The sequence below is a fragment of the Lygodium microphyllum genome, chromosome 8, assembly GCF_053477565.2.
Source record: "Lygodium microphyllum isolate KBCC chromosome 8, Lygodium_microphyllum_v1.1.10, whole genome shotgun sequence".
Taxonomy (NCBI): Eukaryota; Viridiplantae; Streptophyta; class Polypodiopsida; order Schizaeales; family Lygodiaceae; genus Lygodium; species Lygodium microphyllum.
The window spans coordinates 34,101,162-34,126,458 of NC_141142.1; the positions used below are offsets into that span (position 1 = coordinate 34,101,162).

Here is a 25,297-nt window from a genome sequence, read left to right on the forward strand (position 1 = left end):
CTAAGCATATTGATTGTCTCCCAAGCTATTGAACGTCATCTATTTTTTTCCCATGCTTCCACAAGAAGTCTCTTAGTACTCTCTCCATCCCAGCCTACCAAGTTTTGCTAAGTGGGGCAGATGTGCCCATGTACATGGCTGCTGGGTTAAGTATCTGATCAATAATTATCAACCTAACCAACAAACTTTACCAGCAATGTCGGAACACTTTATTTTTGTTCTCTAAATTCTCTAGCGACCATTGAGCCCTAAGCTATGTGGTGATGCCAAGACCCAAAGGAGCACCAAGATACTTAAAACACCTCGCCCATATGTAGCACCTTAAATCTAACTTGTTGAATCGATTCACGAGGGCTGTGATGTTGATGCATTTGCGAATTGGTCATACACTTGTAGCAATGCTTCAACATTCCTTTTTTTAGCTACAGATATGTTGGAGTCATCATCGATAGAGAGCCAAGCACGTAACTACAAACCAACAAGCAAGGGGGGCCATGGATTAACCTACTATATACCTTCCAATCAAATCAATTTTAAGATGGGGTCATCTACAATGGTTGAAGAGAAGGGGGGCCATGGATTAACCTACTATATACCTTCCAATCAAATCAATTTTAAGATGGGGTCATCTACAATGGTTGAAGAGAAGTGGGGCCAAAGGACATGCCAGGGGTGTAAGATAAAATCATTTGTCTCAACTTTAACCCTAGCATTGGAGAAGAGGACTTAACCATGCTACAGAAATGAGATCCAATCCCATTTTTGCAGTTACTTCCAATATAAAGCCCCATCTAGACTGATCATAGGCCTTTACCCTAGCATTGGAGAAAAGGACTTAACCATGCTACAGAAATGAGATCCAATCCCATTTTTGCAGTTACTTCCAATATAAAGCCCCATCTAGACTGATCATAGGCCTTTACCTAGGTCCATATTGAGAAAGCATAAATTACCCTCCCCCCTGCAACACAGTCCATTGAAACCAAACCATCAAATTTAGTATTGCATCATGTACTTTTTTGCCAACCTTAAGCTTTAATCTGGAGCCTAGAACGTTTTTGGCAAAATATCTGTGGAGCAGCTGCAGCTGTTGTATCTATTCTCTTGACTAATACATTATTTTATTCCGCACTACCTTCCTTTCTTTTTTTAAGGGATGCAACACATAATGGCAAGCTGAACATTACACCTCTCAAACATGTTGAATAAAAAGCCCACTTGTTATTGCTAGGGTCCGAAAAGCCTATAATCGAGCCCATATGTTATCGTTAGCCCTTAAGGTCCAAATATCAAGAAAACGGTACAAAGTCATGTGTACAATTAGCTACCATCCTATAGAGAAACAGACGACACTGAAATTTTTCTGAGCTTAAATGAAGCTCCATTACATATAAAATACCCGGAGCCTTATGCAACAGATTTACAGTCGAGAGCCCAGTGAATTACCACCTTCCGACTGCTGCTAAACTTACTTATTTCCAAGTCCTTTGAATACCAGTTCCACATCTGGCAGTCTCTGCATATATCTATGCAGACCAACTACATGGCTTCTACACTTAATATTAAGAAAACCTTAATTCCAGTCCCACATTTCATGACAAGGTAAGCTTGATATTCAAGAGGCAGCTGTTGAACAATACATTTCTATATCCTGTGTAAATAATTCCCGGTAGAAGTTGCTACATCCTCACCCACCTATACATAAGATTGCTTGAACAGTCCCTAAAGCACAAAAATAAATGCTCTGCCACCATCACTGAGCACTTCCTTTTCCATTTGCTACTTAGTTGCACGAAAAGGATACCGTACCAGTTCACATCAAGTGAATCCTCTATATGTCTACAATGTGCGTCGTACAAGTTATGCAGTGGCACTTTCAGGTTTGACATCTTCCAGAATTTCAGCCTCTGTTTCGGATGGTGCTGGTGGTTTTGGGCTGGCTTGGACTTTCTGTGCAGTGCTCTCACTTTGAGCAGCATTCACCTGACCTCCAACCGGGCAGCCTAATGTTGAAGCCAACAAGTCATAAATCTTCGTACCAAATGCTGCAGGATCCTCTAGCTGTTAAGAAACGCAAACCAAAAGTTCAATCAGGGCTACTTGTTGGAAATACTCTATCAAAGAATCATTCTCTTGCTGACCAACTTACTGTAAAACCACTTGACATCAATGCTGTCTGGTATAAAAGCTGCACTTTATCATCAGTTCCTGGCCTTCCAGAAATTCTGGCAGCCTGCAAATTCATCGACCACCTTAGTCTTCAGTTCAAGATCATTACAGGCCAGTAACATAAAGTTCTTCAACAATATTCAATACTTACATCCAAGTCTCGTATTACAGGGTGGGTGGGGTTAATTTCTAGAATCCTAGTTGACCACATGTACTCTCTCAATCCCGGTGTATCTCCCAAATTGTGAGCTCTCATGATTCTAAACAAGCAAGTTCCCATCAATAATAAGAATCTGCACCTAGACATGTTATCAACTCAAGAGTATGTGAAACATACCGTTCCATATTTGCAGACCATCCATGTTTGCCAGAGACCAAGGCACATGGAGAAGAGCACAACCGCTTGGATACAACCACATTTGCTATTTTATCACCCATCTTTTGCTTCATCCAATCACATAGCAAACTGAATTCATCTGCCAAACGCTTTTGCTCTTGATCATCGTCACCTAAAATCATCATATAATAATAAGGGTGAACATCAGCATGGAAGACAGCTCAATTCACTTGTCAAAACTCTGAAACATGATTTGATGTATATGCATGTGAGACCAGAAAAGCCAACCATATTACCTAGATCAAAATCCTCCTTGCTTATATCCACAAAATCCTTGCCCTCAAAAGACTTGAGATGTTGAACAGTGACCTCATCAAGAGGCTCTGTCATAAACAAGACCTGCAAAACAAGCAGTTGATTTAACCACGAAAGTAGTATGTCCACAAAATGCTTCTGTGCACAGACAGCAACTAACCTCGTAGTCTCTCTTGTTAAGCTGTTCTAAAAATGGAGCATTCCTTGCACTTTTGACTGACTCCGATGCAAAGTAATAAATAGCTTTCTGCTCCGGCTTCATGTTTGCAACATAATCTTTCAAGCTGGTCATCTCTTCTTGATGCTTAGAAGAGTGAAACCTGAGCAAGGTAGCAAGACGTTTCTGGTTTCTATCATCTTCACTGCACCCTAACTTGATGTACTTTCCAAAGTTCCTCCAAAATTTTTTGTAATCCTGCCCTCCAGAAGCATAAATGAGTGCTAAATAAGAGCATATCATATACATAGTAACAGCCCTGCAGTTCACATCACAAGCTGTTTAAGTGCCAAAACTACTGAACTTACTTCTGGGTTATCACTTTTTGATATTGAATCAAATAAGTCAAAGCATTTTTTCGTTAGCCGCCTTCTCATTAAATGCACCTGTCAAAAAGCACATCATAGGAGCTAAGCAAATTTTCCAGACATCTACAAGATAATGAGAAACTTATACTCCAACAACCCGACAGCTTACAATTCTGCTCTCTTGAAGCACTTCACGGGAGACATTCAGTGGCAGGTCATTGGAATCTATAACTCCCTTCATAAAATTTAAATATTTGGGGAACTGCAGGCAAAAACGAATAGAAGTCAAACTTCTCTTGAATTACTAACACATAGAAGGTGTCACTCATGTCTGGACACTTACCAACTCTCCAGTAAAAGCATCAGAAATAAACACTCTTTTGACATAAAGTTTTATGTTGCCTTCATCATTAGATCCAAATGGAGCCATTCCCGGGATGAACAAGAGACTTTTGAACTCCACTTCACCCTGCAAGCAATTTACGTTGTAGAACATCAGTAAAAACTCTTCACTTAACCTCCCATATCACCCAAATATTTTTCATGTCAAGCTCCAAATCTGTAATCCATTCTGGTACATCAGATCAAGTCGCAATAGAAGTCAGTGAGCCAGTGGTTGCTTTGCTTCTTCTATCGTACTTCAAAATCTTAAGAATTGCAGGAGGCCTGGGTAGAAATTACAGATACATGAGCATAGCTATAGTATGCTCAATTATCATGCCTAAACACAACAGTCCAACTAATTGGAAGGCACCCACTTCATGTTGGACACAGATTAGCATACAATTGCAGACATCCAACAATCAACAACAAAAAGTAGCAAAAAAAGGCAGAATGTTTCTAGCCAGACAAATCATCAACCCGTCAATGTAAGTAAAAAATTTGAGACACGGGCATGAAAACAAGTTTCATAAGACCCAAACGTAATCACAAACTCACCCTCAACTTGCAATAGAGAGAACCTCCCTAAAAACAACAGATTATACAAGTGACCAATCATCAAATGAAAGAATACCCGAGTCTCTGAGCACAGTTACCTCTGTATTGAAATGTGTGTATCCCATTGGTTCAAGGCGTTCATCATAGGTCTTCTTGTAGAATTCAGAGTACTCCTCCTTTGAAATTTCTTTTGGACTGCGTAGCTGTACATCAAAAAATCAAATATTAGATGGATAGTGGAAGGAGTGCAGCTTTAGCTTGCCATGGCAGCATCTAACGGTGGTTACCCATAATGGCTTAGTCTCGTTAACAACATCCCAAGTGTAGTACTTCTCAGTAATTGTCTTGGGTGCCTCCTGCAAAAGAGGGGAAAATGCTGACATCATATTGTGATACAGCAGAGAGAAGCAATCAACACATGAAGACATTTGTAACACACACCCACCCGCTTCTCCCCTTCGGCAGGTGCCTGTGAGGCTGGAGCCTCTGAGGCTGCCACATCTGGGGGGGAGGCATCTGTGACCTGACACGCACATAATTAAGACAGCGATCAGAGAACAATGTCATTACAGTTGCAGAAATACCTTAAAAAACTTGACGACACTTATGTTTAGACTGACCGGAACTTCACGTGTCCTTTCACGGCCCAACTGAATTGGAAAGGAAATGAATTGAGAATAGCTCTTTATAAGATTCTCAATGCGAGTAGGATTGAGATACTCCTGCTCTGCTTCAGGCTGTCCATCCATACCACGAAGTGAGTAAATCAAGCTCCATACTCTGTAAAAGTAGAATATCTAGTACTTTGAGCTCCCAACCTTCAGATAAAGGATGACATTAGTGCCCCTAGGGATGAGGTATTTTGGATCAGTCTCTTCCCTAACTACGAATGCACCACAGTCAACATCAGCTTCCCACACATACTGCTTATCAGACTTTGGGCTCTTTGTTGAAACAGCCACCTGCCATAAACAGATTCATAAATAGATAAGTTCCGCAAGCTTTGAGTTACACAAGTTTGCCATCAAGTTTGAACTCAACCAAAGACTAAAGACACTACAAAGCATTTCAAAAGCATCAGCTTCCCACAGACTGCTTAGCCACCTTTAGGATTTTCATTGAAATAGCAATCAACCATGCAGCATTTAAGAAAAACTAGAGAAATTTAGAAACATTTAGTTGTAGAGACAGGCTTTCATATGATATGACATCAAACATTCCCTCTATTTAACGGTTTGAACATGAACATCAGTATGATAATAGGTGACCAATGGATGACTTCAACAGAAAGTTGCAAACAGAGCTCTCCCTTGCCCATCTGCCTCCCCTGATTCATCCTTTTGCTCCATCTTACCTCACATCCCCTTTTCTCCCCCTCCCATTCCACCCTTCTCTTCAACTCACCCTTGCTTCTCTGTTTCACTTCCTAATTCTCTTCAGACCTCCCAATCATATTAAACCATAGATCTAGAGCACTGCCACAACAATATAAGAGACTACATTACATTCAATTTTACTAAATCCTGTTCACCCTTAATTTCCTTATATTTTTACAAAGATAATGCAACAATCGGTTCACGCATAGGCAGTGATGGAACGAGTCCAAACTGACCAGGACGTGCAGAACAAAGGAACACAATAAGTGCAAGCATGGACAGCAATGGGACAGAAAGTCAAAACTGACTAGCTAGAACATACAAAAAAAAGGCCCTTTGATTCCTGAAGCATCAAAGAATCTCTTAGGATTGTACGTTCTTAGGGTAAGAAAAATGACATAATGGACACTTCATCCACTAACCTTCTCTGCCACCAAAAATGCTGAGTAAAATCCAACTCCAAATTTTCCAATCAGATTGCTGTCTCCAGCTATTCCTTCTCGGTTTTCCTGACACCAAGAAAAGTAGCCTGCACAATTTACCTACCTCCCTCTCTCTCTCTCTCTCTCTCTCTCTCTCTCTCTCTCTCTCTCTCTCTCTCTGTGTGTGTGTGTGTGTGTGTGTGTGTGTACACACATGTATTTATGTAAGTATGCATGTGGAGAGAGATATTTGCAATTTGTCCTGCATCAGAGCACTAAACAAATCTGCCAAGGCACATTGTGCCATGTCAAACAAGGCTTACATTTTACAATACAAAACAATTCAACCCCTAACCTTTAAAGCCTTTACAAAGTTTGCAGTGCCACTACGTGCAATTGTGCCAAGACTCGTAATAAGTTCATCCTTGGTCATCCCAATTCCAGTATCCCTACAGCACACAATTACAGTAGGTGAAGATACTATAATATATTATTGCCATGTCCAGAGATATGTAGAAACGATAATGTGGAGATGGAGGGGCAAAGGGAGCCAATGGGGCCAAAAAAAAAAAAAAACAATCATCCATTTTTCTACTTACGTTAAGATGAGAAGCCCATCATCGCTATCAGTTCTTATTTTGATGGCAAGCTCAGGATCAGCAGCCATAAGACTGGGATCCGTAACACTCAAAAAGCGAAGTTTGTCCAGAGCATCTGATGCATTGCTGCGAAGAGAGCAGTTAACCTCTTAAAAGAAGTTTCTAGGGACAATAGTTCACAAAAAGTCCATCCTCCCAGGTTAAGGACCAACCTCACCAGCTCTCGTAAGAACACCTCTTTATGACTGTACAAACTATTGACTATAAGGTCCAGCAGTCGGCTAACCTGCAAGATAGACCAGAGGAAAATATGATTAGTACTATGCACTAACTGCGGGAGGGCAACAAAAGTCCTAGAACCAATAAAATTAATGTAAAGCATACCTCAGCTTGATAGGTATACCTCTCACCAATAGGTTCAGAAGAAGGTTTTGGAGATTCTGGTGTTGCATTTTCAGTGGGACTCTCTGTCACAGAATTTTCAGCAGCAGCAGCAGCTGGCCTGGCTTCAGTCTCTGTGGCCACACTCTCTGAGACAGTTGCTTCCCCTCTTACCCCCCCATAACATAACCATGACCTTGCCCTACCATTCCAGCTGGATATAGACAGAGACTGCCTTAAAGAATTTTGGTTATTTGAAAGTGAATATTCAGTGTTAACACGAATTCCAGGAGACTGCCGATGATTTAAAGCCGCAGCAGCCTGAGAATGAAGCACACCAACACAATTATCATGTGGAGATTAGGCATTCAAAATGCTAGTAACGGCACCAAAACCACTGAACTCAATCCAAGCATATTAGCCATTGTTCCATACTTAAGAGGAGTAATAGCTTGTCATATAAGGATAAAATACTAATGGCACCAAAAACATGGAACTCAGTGCAAGCATATAAGCCATTGTTCCATACTTCAGAGCAACGGTAGCTTATCATCCAAGGATAAAACAGCTTTCTTGAAACAATGAAGGAAAGTGCCAAGGCATGACAGAAAATGTGCAGTCCAACTAACTCCAGGATCAGTGACCAGTAGCAGTAAAGCAGGTGAAATAAGCAGTACACTTATAGAACACTACTGGTCCCACGATTTCACATTCCACTAACCATAGAAGACAATGCACTTGCATTCGGACACAGATTGCCTATCCTGTAGTTGAACTCCTTCAAATCGTAATTTAAAGCAAAAGGCTCTTTTTCCTTCATACAACATCCAACTCTAATCGGATCATTCAACGTAGAGCAAGAGAGCCATAACTTCACAAGCTGTTCTTTACCCTGTGCTAAAAGCGCAACTGTTTTCCCGCCATTCAAGACGCAGTGATTCTTCAGGGTGGCGATGTATGTATTGACGCAAGTGATTATTTGCAATGACGAATTATGCACAGAACCATAGGGGGACGGGCAGCATACCTTGTATGTTGATCCAGCATCCGGACGAGAAGCGGCAGTAACAGCGGGAGATTCAGAGGCAAGAGGCCGCAGAATTGCAGAGGCGTAGCGAAGCGAGTTTCGGCTCATGGTTATGGCGGAACAAGGGCGACACGGCGTGCGAGTGACCAAACCCGGAGAGGGCTGATGAACTTCGCCTCAGAAAGCCAATAGCACTCTAAGCAATGGTGCAGGTCCAGAATCTTCTTAAACCCTCGCTAAGCCCTTACGAGGTTTGTTTCACACTCGAGTCTCCAAATATGTGGAACGTGACGCTTGAGTGAATTGCACACCTGGAATCACATGTGGTTGCTTAAGGTGAAGAAATGACAATTTGTGAAATGTAAGGCCTTGATTGAATTACACAATGAGAATTGAAGCTCGATAGGGAAGGGAGATCAAAGAAGGGTATCGGTCAAATGTCAATGAAGGGAGCGAGAAAAGTGCATAGGTTATTATTCTTGCACTAGTTGTATTTAGGTGTTCAAGTTTTAAGACCTATTGAACCTGTGAAAAGCAATTGCTCAACAAGACCTAGGAATTGTGAGAGAAGAGGGGGTTCCATGGACTATGTGGAGTAAACATTTGAAGTTCAAATGATCATTGTGAATGATTCCCATCAGATCATAGGACTCTTGCTCTTGAAAATCATGGCTTTTCTACAATCGAGTAGATTAAGCAAATTTGCATCACCTTTGAAGCTAATGACACTAGGGTCCTTTGTAACAAGTTGTATGACCTAAGAAGAGCTAACTAATGGTACTAAATCTGACAAGCTAGCCAACAATCATTAGGTTTCTAAATGAAGAAGATGTTATATGATGGATAACATAGTTGATTAATGCTTAGTTTACCTACCATGAAATACACTTTTCTCCATTAATTATACTCTACTCAAAAATCTCTCTCTCTCTCTCTCTCTCTCTCTCTCTCTCTCTCTCTCTCTCTCTCATGCAAGTTAACAAGAAAGAAAGAAAGCTCACACAAGTAAAGACTTGCCATTACTTCAAACTCTATCATTTTAGTACGGATGGATTGAATGATGCTTCAATGGCCTCCTTAATTTGTGATTTGCACTATAATGGTCTCCTCTCAATGCACAAACCTCAACCCATGCTGCAACACCCATGAGCAAGTATATAGAGAAGAAGAAGAAAAAGAAGAAGAAAACTCTCAAGAGTATTGAGATGCATGGATCTAGAGCATGGCTATGGCAAATGAAATATGTAGACACAACTCATGAAGGCATAGATATTACAAATGACTTGTTACACAAGTGAATTAGGTTCCAAGATTGAAGCTTAGACTCATAAAGACTGTCAGTGTATATAGACGATAACAATGACACTTGAGTGAAAGGACAAAAGGACTATGGCATTGCATTCAAATGATAGGCAAGTACAATGCTTTATGGCTTCAAGATAGGTAACACTTTCCACCATTGTGCTTATGGGATTGGGCAAGCCTGCATATCCTTAGCCCAACTACTCCATACAAAGGGGCTACACTAGGTGTGATTGCCTAATTCTCAACACCCCTCCTCAATCGCAACGAGAAAAGCACAATATATTTAGAGGCTTTAGTGAACAACCACCTGCAAAGTGTGAGCACACCACAAACATGGTAATCATCTAAAGGCTGTCGTTGAAAAAGCTAAGTTTGGGTACCAAAAGCATGGTGGACATCCACAGGCAATAACAGGAGCTTCACCATTAGGGCCAAAACGTTTCAAAAATGGTACTTGTAAGAAAATGATTAAGTTACTAATTAGTTGAGGTTTTAAAAGAATGAACCCTCCAAATTTGGCCATTCAGACGTGATTAATGAGAGAATATATTATTCATTTAAGAGGTCGGTCATTAAATTCCTAAGGACGTTAACTCATGTCAGGGGTCACTTTTTGACCATTATTCTTTCTTTTTAAATATTCTACTATCATGTTTCCCACCAAAATCACGCTTCTTTTTTTGTATGCATTCATTTGAATCATCGTTCTCTCCACTTCACTTTGTTTCTTAGTTCTTAAAGTAGATTTTACTCTGTCGTAAAATTTCTCACCAAAATCACATCCAGTTCTTACCAGTAGTCTGCATTAGTCTCCCTTTGTCTCCTTTCACAAAATCTTGAGAAGGTAATCAACAATCAAAAGAGTCTCTACACAGAGGACCAACACCACTTACTTGCCAATTGAGCTATAGAGATATGGTCCTCAATGGACCTGAAACGAGATCATCTCATTAGTTTTCAGCAGACCCAACTAAGTTGGGACATCCAAGCCGTATCTTTACTTCGACCCCTAAGACATCCATTTTGTAAGATTTTGTTTCAAATAAATCCAAGATTTTTCTTCAGTCTCTTCAATTTGATTCATAAGAAAATGGGTAAAAGAGTCTCATAGTGTTGATACAAATTGGTAAGGATAGATATACTAAGGATAAACCTCAAGCTAATAAAATAGAAAGTGAAAATTTTCACCTTAATCTTGGCACTTGAAAATAGAATATCTTCATTATACAATGTTGCAATATCAACTTTTTAGCAAGCACTAATGGATAAGATAAGGATAATATATTATAATTAGAAGAAAATAAGTACTTTGATTTCTGGGAGACACAAATATTTGCCTAATAATAGATTGAAAATGTTTATTATTTAATTTTTAGTCTCTTAAAATATAAAAAACATTAAACAAGTAATAGAAAAAAGTATTAGTAATATTATGTATCATGTCAACTTTAGGACTAAGAGAACTTTATGTGTGCAAGATGCTTCGGAGAATACGAAGGATACAACTTCTTACTTGATATTAGCTCTTAGGCGTCTTTATCTCATCATACCCTCAACTATGATTCTTAATAGCACTATCGAGTTTTAATATCCTCAATTGCGATTCTTATTAGCACTATGGCAAATCTCTTAAGATCTCTTCCCTTGATTTGTAAGAAGAAATAGAAAGTACTTAACTCTATTTCTTTCTCTCTGAACTCTAATTCTAATGCAGATTGATTTTATCATTGAAAACATCACTACATTATTGATGCTTTATCCTTGTATATCTTTTTTCAAATGTAATATATCTTAATTTAAAAATAATAATGACCATCAAAATAATATTTGTGATTAATATATCTCCTTTACTCTATAGCATTCATGATCTTATTTATTTTTTAAAAATAGTTTAAAGAGTATTATATGATGTTATACAAAGTTCTCTACAATATGAAATAACATGAATTTTTGACAAGTCAATGGAGTTAAATAAATAAATTATTGGTGGAGTCATTTATATAATAATATAAACTATTGATAAATCAATAGAGTTGAATAAATAAGTCATTAGTAGTCAAATTTTTATATGAAACCCATGATAATAGATATAATTATTCAATATCTCTTCAATCTTTTTCTATAGCTCAAAAGGATAGAATATACTATTTAGTAAAGATAAACTATATTCCATAACTCTTCAAGAAGATACTCTCTCTAAAATAAAAATATTTTAGTGAATTGATAGAATGATTGGCAAATAAATTATTAAAAATATATATTATCTAAAATATATATAACTATTCATATCTCTTATATATTTTTAAAGCTCTTAAAGAAGATAGAAGTTTTATAGCAAATATATACTAATGAAACATCTATTCAAAAAGATAGTCTATTTTGGATCCAAATTATGTAATGATAGGTTTAGGATAATGGGTGTGACTCTCTGATAATGTTATAATCTTTATTTTTAATAAGACCTTACATCCATTAAAATTTTCATAAAAGAATTAGACTTTAAAAAATTTTGGAAAGATTTTTAGATTTTTTTGAGCTCATTTGTTATTTTAAAGCTATTTTTAAGAAAAAAAGGAGAAGATGATCCTCCTTATACGTTATAAGAGATAAGGGGAGCTGAGTGTGAATAGTCTTGAGGGGAAGGGAAAAACCTAACCCAAAAAAAGCACAAAAAAATGCCATCATGATATGGCGCAAATAGGGGGATTGGGTAATGATCCATCATGATATGGCGTGAATAGGGGGGTTGGGTGATAATGGTGATGATCAGCCCATCCAAGCCCCCTATTCACCATCATCACCCAACCCCCCTACTCTCAGCCCATCCAAGCCCCCTATTCACCATCATCACCCAACCCCCCTACTCGCGCCATATCATGATGGTCTATTTTTTGTGATTTTTTAATGTTTTTTTTGGGTTAGGGTTTCCTCTTTCCCTCAGGGCCACAAAAAAATAAGCCATCATGATATGGTGCAAATAGGGGGGTTAGGTCATCACGCAATCCCCCTCCCCCCCATTCGTGCCATATCATAATGGCACTTTTTTGTGATTTCTTTGTGCTTTTTTTGGGTTAGGGTTTCCTCTTCCCCTCAAGACCATTCACACTCAGCTTCTCTTATCCTCTATAGCATTAGGAAGATTCACACGCATACACTCTCAACACCCCCTTCTCCCCCCCCCCCCCCAATGCCACATTGGATTACAAAGTATGATAAGATGCTCCCTCTTAATCCAAAATAAGATGCCTTTATAAATCAAGCTACAATAAAATGAAATATATATTCTTTCTCCTTGGCTTCGAAGGCTCACTTCCTTGAGCAGAAGAGGGTCTAGATTGATTTGTTGGTTGATCAAGTACTCTAGGGGAGATTGGAACCTTGGCAGTTGTCTGCTTTGCCCTTTTCATCACTACTGCATAAGAGAAAATGACAGGAAGAGTAATAAAAAACTATTCGTTGGTATGGTCGATAGTCGGACATGGAGAGGATAGGTTAATATGACATGAGAGCAACAAAGCCAAATCTTTGCAGGGTCCTATTTGCGATGTATCGTGGAGCAGCTGATACAGTGCGATTGTGGCAAAGCATAATGTTTGGTACTATACTTCTCGCTCCGTATCGTGGTTGACTTGATATGGCACGAGAGTGGCACAATGAAATCTCCGTAAGGGTCCTCTTCGCTCTGTATCTTAGAGGAGTAAATATGCATGTGCAAAGTACAATCCCCCATGTAATATCTTATTTTTTGTGAGACCTTAAACCTATAAAAAAATTTCCCAAAAATTTCTATAAAGTTATTAGGCTCTAAAAAAAACTTAGAAAAATTTCTAGATTTATTTAAGCTCATTTACTATTTCAAAACTAGTTTTAAGTAAAACATGGCCTAAAAATAACAAAAAAATCACCCAAAAAAAACATATTATGATACGGCATGAGAAGGGGGTCCTCGGGATACGTGCCATATCTTGAGGAGGCCCTTCTCACGCCGTATCATAATATGTTATTTTTGGGTGATTTTTTGGTTATTTATAGGCCCTTTTTGCTTAAAACTAGTTTAAAAATAGAAAACGAGCTTTAAAAAATCTTAATTTTTTTTAAATATTTTTAAAATCATAATAGCTTTATGGAAAAATTTTTATAGGTTTAAGGTCTCACAAAAAATAAGACATTACAAGGGGATTGTATTTTGCACGTGCATGTTTACTCCATGATACGGAGCGAGGAGGACCCCTATGGAGATTTCGTTGTGCCATTGTCACGCCATATTAGGTCATCCACGACACGAAGCGAGAAGCATAGTACTAAACATTATGCTTTTCCATGCTCATGCCGTATCAGCTGCTCCATAATACGGCACGAATAGAACCCTGCGAAGATTTGGCTTTGCTGCTCTCACGTCGTATCAACCTATCCTCTCCATGTTGTATTGACCATACCAGCGAATAATTTTTTATTACTCTTCATGTCATTTTCTCTCATGTAGTAGTGACGACAAGGACAAAGCAGACAATTGCTAAGGTTCCAATCTCTCCTAGAGTACTTGATCAATCAACAAATCAATCTAAACTCTCTTTTCCTCAAGGAAGTGAACATTCCAAGCCAAGGAGAAAGAACAGATCTAGATTTTACTATATGTAGAAGTATTTTAGTGAGATATATGCAAAACTATTTTACTGAGATAAGGAAGGCTCAAAGAGCTTTATATCATGTCATTTCAAAGATAACTTTTATCAAAGTTATGAAGGATATTTTTGATAGATTTTCAAGAGTATTTACTAAAACTGCTCTACAAAAGAAATGGTAGCTTGCAGCGATTCTTTCTCTTTAGGAGGCAATTGAAGACTTTGTTATTGACTTTATGAATTATGCTTACATTGTTGCTCCTCATGCTCATACGATCACCCTGATGAACAAAGTTTTTAATATGATTAGCAGAATAAGGTACCGAGGATGATGTTTGCAATAGAAAAATCGATGTGCTTGGCCTTGTTAATTATAAGAGAATGGGTGAGGTGTATGAACAAATGGTTATCAATGTTACTTGCACTTCTGATGAAGAGGAGTATCTTAGCATATCTCTTGAGGACAAGTCCATGCTAGTTGTAAAAATGATATTTAATTGTTAGATCCTGTAGTTTATTGTTGCATAAGGTAAGGCATTTTGACTCAAAAAAATTTAGTGTATAGAATGATTGTGCTATTGATTGTAAATAACATGCCTTTATTTTTGCTATTAGCTTTAGGGCATTGATTGCATCTCTTAGCCAATAAATCTCTAAAATTATATGTATTGTTGACCCACTGTTATCAATGGAATTGTTTTCGAGATCTGGTTCAAACATAGCAATGTCTTTCAAAGCTTTTGATTCCATCACAAACTACCATATTTTATTTCATCACATCAGATACACTCACCAGAGAAATTATCCTCGTGAACTAAGTGGTATCCATGGCCAAGGAAGAATGTGGGTTGAATGGAATACTACTTGCTTTTTGATTAATTGTTTATTTGATTTGATTGTCTATTTTAGTTACATGTTTCCATTTGCAGTGTTGGCAGGCTTGTGGCTCATTCTTGGACACCACATATGAGGATATATATCCTTAAAAACCATATAACTCTCTCTAACAAGAATTACAATTGCAAAGTCATACATATACTTGTGGAAAGAGAGTACTTTCAAATGTTTGCAGGGACAATAGATTCAAAGATACTCAAGATAGATGGGGTGAATGTAAGCCTCTTTTATATTGTTGGTTTTTTTAGGGACCCTTTTTTAGTTTACCAACTTGTTATATTTTTTCTTGTAGTGCTAAGATTACCCTAACTCACATATGTGGTGGATAAGGGAGCAATGTATTGAGTTGATTTTGGATAGGGTAATCACACTAGTTGATTTTGACTCCCCTCCACAAAGCCATGAAACATGCATAATATATTTAAAAAACCTTCCCTCAGTAAAAGAACCCACAATATGATCAGCATAGATAATATTTGCAATCACCTTATGAATCACATGGAAGGTTCCACTTGAACTTTCCATAGGTTGCCATTCAATACTTGTTGATAGAAATATATCTACAACCAAGAATTCATTATTAGTACTTGCTTAAATGAAAAAAAATTACATATGTTATCAACTCAAGTCTTACAATGTATTTGCTGCGAAACACACTCGTTTGGAGGCAAGTGCATATCCTTCGCCATGTAAACATGTTGCAGTTTGATAAAACACCCTTCATACATAATTTTGAAAGAAATGACCCTTTTTCGACATGCGACATGCTTTGTGAAGCATTATGATGAGTGCCAAAGGACCAAAGGTCCGATTCATAAGGATCACATGGAGCTAACCCCAATTATCACACAACAACCCTTCAAGAAATGGGGGATTGACTTCATCGGATCCATTAGTCCTGCAACACAATATTCACAAGCCAAATACATTATTGTGGGTGATCATCCCCTTTTTAGATGGTCGGCCATAGCCTAGGCCCTTTTTTCCATTGCTCTCCTATCTTCTTAGCTTCCTTCCTACCTCCCATCTACCTTTACAATTTGCACGGGTTAGAATCCAGCACTCTTAAAATAAATCAAGATGCGCCTTGTGCTCTTTTACAAAATTATTGACTTGTGTTTTTTCTTGTGCGCCTCTGATGTTTAATATCCTCTCATTTTTTTCTTTTCACCTTGTGAGAGTCCTTGCAAGAGGGCAGCATGGCAACCTTATCATTTATGCTAAAGATATTTGGCTCCCAATTTTCATCAGCTCTGTGGCTATAAACAATGCAAGAGTTTACTAAACTAGAAGAGTGCCTTCTAGATGCCATACTTAAATTAAATTCGCAGAGAAAGAAGCTTATCGAGAAAGATGAATGAACTAAAAAGCAGAGAAAGAAGCTCACCGAGAAAGGTGAATGAACTAAAAAAGAATATTAAGAAGACTAATGAAAATATATTGGGTGCCAAAAACTTCTCAACTTTCAAAAAAATTGTCATTAACTTCACATCAACTTTATTATGTCATTTGTTAGATTTTATAAGTAAATAAGGACTTTGGGACTACTGAAACATGTCAGACTTTGGAGATTTTGGCTAAAAAGGAGGAGAGAATCATGAAGTGGACTCTATTATCTCCAAAAAAGAGGAGACAAGAATGCCATATTCTTGCACACGTGGCAAACTCTCTTTGGTCCTTTTCTTAATCCCGTGATTAACAAAAGTGCATTTTTGGAAGCGTTTTTGGCCCTAATGCAAAGTGTACAGAGGCTGTAGTGCCAAGTTACATGAGGAGTTTACAAAGCTTATGACATAAGCATTAGGGCAAGGTTATACAAGGCTTCAAAAAAGTCTATCAAAAAACTGGGAATAGGACTATTAAGGCTTGTCCTTATGCTCATGATGGTCTTCTTCTTCTTCTTCTTCTTTTGCTCCATGGTCTTCTTCTTCCTTCACAGCTACAAGATAGGCCTTCTGAGACCTCTTTTTGGCATGATAGAACTTCTCAATATGTTCAATCCTTTTGCAAAAGTCACAAATTAGATGGTCCTTTTTTTGCCTTTGTTCCTGTTACTGACATACAAAAATTGTCCATCTTTTGCAGTTTCTTTTTTTCCTTTAATCTTCTTTTCTTCTTTTAATAAGGAGGCCTTAATGTCAACCAATTTAGGGTTTGGCATATTGATTAAAGTGGTTGAAACATTATCATAATCTGGAGGCACGCTTTTTAACACGAAACCAATTCATATATCTTTATCCATTTTCAGATTTATTCCTGCAAGCTGGGTTAGAAGACTTTCCATGTAGTTTAGATGAGATGCCAGGGATGTATTAGGCTTCATATCCAATCTGAAAAATTCAATTAATAGACCATACTTTGAGGACTTTGACTGGGCACCAAACAATGTGTCCAATCTATCCCAAGTGTCATGGGACGTGTCACAAAGCATCCACATGGTGGATATAATTGTCATCTAACTCAAGCTTTATGATGACTTGAGGCTTGTCATCATTTTTTTGCCAGATTGCTGCGAGGGCAGCATCCCGAGGCTTCTTCTCTTGTCCATTAGCGATGGCTCATAGGCTCTTTTTCATCAGGATAAGCTTTATGGGGGTCTGCTAGGTATGAAACCCAACTCCTTTGAAGCAACAGGTCGAAGAGTCTTTGCACATGCTAGGATGGCTAGAATAGCAACAAATCAGCACCAAAATTCTCAGATTAGATCATAAATGAGCTGATTGTGTCAAAGGACACAAGTGGCAAGAGTCATTGGATGAGTGTCAATAGACACTATGCTTGTTGAGCTTGAATCTCCTTGTTGTTTCTTCAATCTTTCCCTCCTTGCTGATTTGATGGCCAATTTTTTTATGGGAACTAAATAAATCAGTGAATCAGAGTGGTGGTAGGTCCCTTGAGTTGAGAAAAGTGTGAAAGTGAAGTGAAAGATGAGCTTGAAGTGAAATGGCTATGGTGGAATGAGATAAAGGTTTCTGGTTAATTGGATATTTAGGTCCTCATTCGTTAGGTCCATTCGCACTTGACATAAAGAGACATTTGCCCTTATGTTGAGCATCGTTTAAGAGCTCATCCTCCACAACCAAAACTCCAACATCATCATAGGATTATCAACATCATCTTGTGAGTCTTGATCAATTGCCGCAATCTTTCTATTCACATTATGCTATCTCATGTAATATAAAGTCAGAATAAAATTTTGTGATGAAATCATGTATTTGCAAACAATAGATTTCCTTTCCACTTTGGACATAATCCCACACACTTCTTTTATATCCCATCTCTAACTTAGGAAGTCCATACATTTCTTCGAGTTGTATATGAACATTGATGTTGTTTTTTGAACTTCCTCATCATTAAAAAATACATAAGAACATGTAATGACATGAAGATTGTGATCTTCACATGTTTGCTAGCTACATTAGGTCGTAGATATCTTTGAATATTTGCATAAACCTTTAATCTATAAGATTCACATGTTTTCACTTTCAAGATTGGCCACTCTACACTATCCAAAGCTAGGAGTGGAAGAGGGCTGAGAGATCCAAATCCTATTATGCTTAGTGGTGCATTGTAAAATTTGTCATTAAAAAAAGGCCCATCCTTGGCCAATGACCTGTTAGAGGTTTCTTTGTACAATTGTTCACCAATAGAGCTGTGAATGGCATCAAAGATTCCAAGTATGCTTTTAATAGGTTGCCAATCTTCTTCAAGGTTTGATGGATATATATCTACAACCCTAAAAAGGCTTTAGTAAATTCCTGAAACATAAAAACACAGTTTCAAGCCTATTGAAAAATTTTGAACTTACAATTTGGTCTATGGCATGGATGTCAATAGGCCAGTTCTACAAACGCAATTTTGAGTGCATATACGCATGTTGTATAAGCACCTCCTTGATTTTTTTCCTCGATCCTTCGACCTTGAAATCATTGAATTTCCCCTTGTAGGTGTCAATGAATTCATTTTCACGTCATTTTCTCTTCTTTATCTACAACATAACCCAACTACCAATAGAGATGGTAGTAGGAATCCACCTATTGTTGTCAATATTAAAATGGTTATAGATTGTGATTGCTCAAATAGAAGAGGAGGGACGCCGAGGACGTGAGGCTTCCATTGACATAGAAGATGAAGCAAAAGAAGATGTTGAGTGAAAATAGAGAATATAATAGAAAATATTGTGCAAAAATAAAGGGATAACGCACACTTTTGCTGAACTATTTGAGTTTTTTTGGAAAAAAGGGAGGGATACTACACTGGAGGAAATACACTTGGGTGTATTATTCAAAAATTTCAAGAAAATGACCAGGATATTGCAAGGTTGCACAAGACTGATAAGAAATGTCTCCATTTATTGTTTATAATTGTGCCAATACCTCTTGTTTCTTATGCCTCCACAAATTTATGCTAAAAAAATACATTAAAATCCTTCTTTTCAAAAATCTATAAAAATGAGATAAACGACTTAAAAATTGAAAAAGCCCTATTTTGCGATAATGGTAGCTCTCTTGAGAGACTTTCTCTCTCTAAAACTAAAAGGCCCAAACTTAAGTCCAAATCTCCCCAGAAGTTTTCACACATATTTTGGCTACTCCATTCACTTTCATTGTATTCTATCAAGCCTTGCTTTGTCTTTTTAACAAACAATGCACAACATTGCTAGATGGCTATTTCTTCTACTTGAATTTGACTTTTGAATGGTTGTATGCAAAAAAATATTAAATATCATGAATCATAAGTGGAAAGCTAGCAAAATAGGGCATAATGGTTGATCCATTTGATGTCCACTTGTTTTTTATTCAACACTTGTTTCAAATCCAACAAAAGATAGAGTTATTCAAATAGACCTAACTCCAAATTGGGCTGACAATATTATATCTCTATTGTGCATATACTTGAAAATGGACTTAGTCTACTTGATGCCAATTAGGGCGGTAGGATGGATTCTTGAGGAGATTGTGTGAACGTGAAGTTGCCATTGATCTCATGTCATATCTTAGTGACTATAGCTGATTAAGATGCTCTCACCACCTCTAATGTATGAGATGCCATATTCCAAAGTATCCATGATATACCTTAAAGCACACTTTCTTTTCCTCCGATGAGTTTTTTTTTGCTGATTAGAGAGCTTGCTAAAAACACTTGTAGCTTCACCAAGGCTATAGAAATAATCTTCATCAATGGGATCAAAGATGAAGAGCTCTACAAGGCTCTAGCTAGAAACTCTACTCTAGGTAAACATAATATATACTAAGTATTTGGAAAGCAATTAGGGTAGTTGATTAGTAAAAGAGATAGACAAAGGAAGAACATAAACAAGAAGGAACATCGCCTTGAGGGAAGCAACGCTAAGAGTAAAAATGAGAGAAGATGAGGGAAAAGAATCAGAGTCAACAAAGAATAGTACAAATAACATTCATTCCATTGGGACAAATGTGTCCTTCATTGCTTGAGGATTCTTTACAAGCTAAAAGTCCTTTGGGATGTGAGAGTTGATAAACCTAAGATAAAGTTCATGAAGATAACAAAATGCCTCAAGGAAAGGGCCATTAGAAGAAATATCTATTGTATCCACTATGGAAGAAATCATTTATCATAAAAATAACCTAAGTAGTGAAATGGAGCTTGTTTTAATTATGGGAGGTATGCCATGATGTATATATGTATTAAGCTTCTAGATGGCTCCAATATCCCAATCCTTACAAAAACCATCCTTATTGATCCAATAGAGGGCTACCTTATGCCAGAGGGAGTATCATTATCTCTACATGTTCCTAATGAATTGCGACATATTGAGTTGAGGTGGAATATTAATCTAGCAAGGATTCCTAAACCACTAGGCCCAATCATTACACAGCCACCTAGCAATGTTCCTATACATTATGCGGAAGAAATATGAAAAGAAGATCTTTATACAAATCCTTATGTCTTCTAGAATGAAGAGGGTAATCCAATCCTAATGGACTACAAACCTATCGTAGTGATGATGCTTGGAGATGGTAGAAGCCAAGAAACAATTGAAAATGGGGAGAAGATCTATTGTTAGTGTCACAATCAATTCTTCCATTCTCCTTAAACATATACTAGCATTAGAAATACTTCTTGGAAGACCAATACTCATAAAGTACTTGTCAATCCACACATTCTAAGCATATAGGCTTGTTTCACCCTATGAGTGCCTTCTGGAGTTTGAAAACTTTGTCTTCAATACTTGGAGCTGTAAAACCAGGTGGTTGTTCCACATGCACTTTCTCCTTCCGATTTCCATTCAAAAAGGCTAATTTGACATCCATTTGCATCATTGATCACCCACACTATGCAACAAGGGCTAGAATGGTATGAATATTAGTCAATCTTTTTGTAGGAGCAAAAGTGTTTCTATAGTCAAAATCTTCTATATGTGTAAATCCATTTGCTACAAGTTGTGCATTATACTTGTCCAATGATCCATCAACCTTGTACTTAACTCTGTAGACCCACTTGGTGCCAATTATCTTGCAACTATTTGGACAATCTACAAGGTTCAAGTGTGATGCATGATGGAATAATATTCCACTTGCATAGCTTTTATCCACTTTGGATCCTTCATAGCCTCTCAAAGGTTACCAAACTCTTGTACTTTCTCCAACTCTACGATCAATGCATAGTTGAAAAAATGTACTTGAGTCCTCCTTTGCTCCTCTATTCTCTTAGATCGGCATGGCACATCTTGAATTTCTTCAATTACTGGTGGATCCATGCCATTCAAGAGATGAGTTACCCACTTAGGCAATGCTTTCCTTGTATTGGGCTCGTCGTGCTCATTTTTCTTATCATGTTGAAGTTCTTCATGCCTCCTAAGAATTTAGGGGCTAGTAGACCTTGTTTGGTGGTTGTGGCTGTAATGAATAGGGATTTCTTAGGTGTTTGAGGAAGGAGATTCCTCCTCCACTTGATGTGACTACTCAACAAATAGTACATCATGACAGTCAAAATGGTAACTTTTCATTGTACTCAAGGAATGGAGCTTCAAGAGGAAAACCAAGGAAAAGGGGTTTCTACTGCAAGAAAATCTATCTTGTAACATCAACAACATTTTGTTTCATTCTTTAGAGGAGCACAACAAGGAAAAGAGCAAATCTTCACGCAGCATCATAGTAGATATCTCCCACGGATTTGATAGAATCAATAATAATATTCAATATCTTCATAGAATCCATCAATATAACAAGAAACACAAAAGAAAACACCACTTTTGAATGGAAATAATCACATAGTATTCATCTTCATAATTCTCTCTCTCAATCTCTCACAGATACATACATTGTTTTGATAAAATTGACTATCTCTAACTCTCTCTTTCTCTCCCAATCAATAGTACATCATCTCCTCACTAAAATACTCACTAATAACTCTCAATAATCCTTCTTAGGTCGTGGATGCACCTCCCAAGTGGCATGCTTGATATGAAAGGGAACCATAGCCACTATAGTGTCTCTTCATAGCTCATTACTATCACTTCACTTCAATCTTCTCTTCAGTCTTCTGCAGTTGCTTCTTCCATTTGTTTTAGCTCTTTTGAACTTAGATTCATCCTTTCCAAAAGTTAGAAAACTTTCCCAAAGTCACACATACATTCCACAGAACACTTACAGAAGATCTATAGAACAGGAACAGAAGCTAATCAGAAGGTCTACAAAGGGTTACAGAAGGTCATTAGAGAACATCAGAACCTAATGACTCATGCTAAAACAATTCGAAACTATAAAAAACTATTCAATAAGCTTTCAAAATATTTCAACCTTCATCAATCATCAATCCATGCTTCATACAGAAGAAAATTAGAACAAAAAAGAAGCTAAACAGAAGGTATCAGAACCAATCAGAACCTCAATAGAACTTATCAGAACATCATAGAACCTCATATTTCTACAAAGGATCATCATGAGCTTCCAAAAAATAATCAATATCATCGAAAACACTTTCAAACACTTCCAAAACAACCAAATATCACACAAAATCCACCAAAAATCAACCATTCAGGCCTCAAAAACAACAAAAATCAACTAAAAAAATCTAGTCATTTCAGCATTCAACATATTCCCACACTTAGAATGGAAGCATCCTCATGACCTAAGGAAAAGAATAATATAAGGTCAATAAAGAGCTCAATTTGATCTTCTTTAGTATCTTCAACCCCAACCCCAACATATCACCTGTGTCTAAGAAAGAATACAACTAAAGGAAAACACTATTATCCAGTAACACATCTTATAAACAATAGAAAGTCATGACAAATTTGTAAAGGATATAAGAGGTTCTTTAGCATTGCATCGTAGGTTTTCCATCCACCATCACCATCAGTGTCAATAGTTGAAACGAGAGCTCTTGAACAAATCCAATATTCAACCATCACGAACTCGTTACATAAAAATTAATACAACACAAACATAAAACAACCATTTTAATGGCACATCCAAAAGAGAGATATATCATTAAGAAGCATATAAGATACATCCAGGGACATCAGTGAAGATGATCCCTCTTGAAAGCTTGATGATTACGAAAACGATCCATGGATAAGGATTCATCTACAAAAGATTTTGGAGGATTCTAAAAGAATTGAAGGCAGCACATCCTTTCTAGCAAAACAAGGTATCTACTAGGTAGACAAAGGGCATGAAAATATAGGACATCTAGTTATCAATGTTCACATTGACATTCATACACAACTTTGGAATGACCTTTTGATCATTATGGGAATGCCTATGCATATATGCTAGGTACCAAGCAAAACAGGTTGTCAATGTCATCAAAGGATCTAGAGATTGTGAATATTGTTGGGCAAAATGGAGATAATTTTGGTATGCTTGACTAGCAGTTGTCCAATCCCTTGGAATTAATGGCCAATTAATCTATGGTCTCGTAAGAGAATCAGTTGAGCTCCATCCTCTTCCTCTTGGAATCTGCCGATCAAATCCTTCATACCCATTAACCAACTAAGGGGGTTGAGAAATAGAAGTGGTAGGAGATGGAAGAGGAATGGGTAAAAGAGGATGAAGAGATGGGTAGGAAAAATCATAAAATGAGGAATAAGCTAAAGAAGGATTAGCTGAAAATTTAGTCGAATTAGTTAAGAAAGGTGTTAATGATAAGTAGGAAAAGTGGAAGGAATATGGATAGATGGGGAAGGACAAGCCGGAGAAGAGAAAAAAACTCGTTCTTAAATGAAAGAACAATAGGTAAAGATTGGAATTTGAGGAGCACCCTAAGGTTGGAAAAGGATAGGTAAGATGGCTGCTGAGTTGGATTGATAAAGGGAAAAATAAGCATCATAGCGATGGGCCATTTGTTGATAATAAAATAAGCTAGGAACAGAGGGACCTAAAACATATCGTCGATGGTAGGCATCAAAGAAGGATGAATCAAATGGATGGTTTTTGGAAAGATAAGCTAAAAGATCCACCCTCAGTTGGTTAGTGTTTTGCACATGAGTAGAGGTTTTATTCGGTCGTTGGTTCAGGACGACATAATCAATCATTGAATGCCATAAAGTGTCAGGGCAAGCAACCACTTTAGAAGAATAGCACTGGTATGCTTAACTTCAAATGGTTGACATATAAGGTAGCTTGTAAGACCACATCCCCTACATATCAAGCCAGATCTACATCATCTGGAATTAACAAATCACCTTGTAGATACATATAAGACATCAACATTGTATCCAAAGTCACAGAATCTTCAAAGACCATACGGACAACTTCTGTCAGTAAATCAAAAGACCAGGCTCCACTCCAACCATCCTCGGGAAGAGGTAGATCCATCATTGAGAGCTTAATATAGAAGGCCAACTTCTGTAGTGATAGTGGACAAAAAAGAAATGGTCAGGAGGAACATACTCCTGAAATTGCTCAAATGTAGACCATAATAAATCCATCCTAGACTGCAATCTTTCCACTTTAGCTTGGAACAATGGACATAATGTGGCCTGTCTTTGGAGAATTGCCAAGTCTGCAGGGGTCAAAGAAGGAACTGGTTGCACAATAGGGCTCTGTGAAGAAGAACGTGATTGGACCAGTTGCTCGTTAAGGTGCTGAATTTGGTTTCTACTCTGGTTTAAGGTGGTATTTGCTATCTTAAGCTTCTTCATCTGGGCTGCTAGAAATCCTGAAACTCATGAGATTCCTTCAACAATCTATCTCGTTCCTTAGTTACATTAACCACTTGGGTTTTAGTGTTAACCAACTAAGTGTGCAAACTAGAGATTTCCATTTTCTGAGCATCAATGATCTTAGTATGTTGCTCCATTTGAGTACAAAGATCAGAAAAGCATTCATGAGCAGAAGCTAGCTCTACATTTGCTTTTATCAGCTCTTCTTTGGTCTATTGGACTTCATCATAGCA

At 37.6% G+C, this 25,297-nt stretch overlaps 1 protein-coding gene across 1 annotated transcript; it reads right to left on the minus strand.

The window, feature by feature from the left end:
* Positions 1–1,590: 1,590 nt before the first annotated feature.
* On the minus strand, positions 1,591–8,339 carry LOC148032139 (heat shock protein 90-5, chloroplastic-like). The gene is made up of 20 exons (XM_087682769.1): positions 8,091–8,339; positions 7,067–7,384; positions 6,895–6,968; positions 6,683–6,808; positions 6,439–6,532; positions 6,084–6,170; positions 5,104–5,247; positions 4,906–5,022; positions 4,731–4,808; positions 4,573–4,641; positions 4,384–4,488; positions 3,690–3,815; positions 3,516–3,608; positions 3,347–3,424; positions 2,982–3,236; positions 2,803–2,905; positions 2,507–2,678; positions 2,321–2,429; positions 2,150–2,233; positions 1,591–2,061 (listed from the first exon to the last, which is right to left on the minus strand). Exons 1-20 carry the CDS (start codon positions 8,196–8,198, stop codon positions 1,861–1,863), a joined length of 2,541 nt encoding a protein of 846 aa, XP_087538895.1. The 5' UTR covers positions 8,199–8,339; the 3' UTR covers positions 1,591–1,860.
* Positions 8,340–25,297: the final 16,958 nt, after the last annotated feature.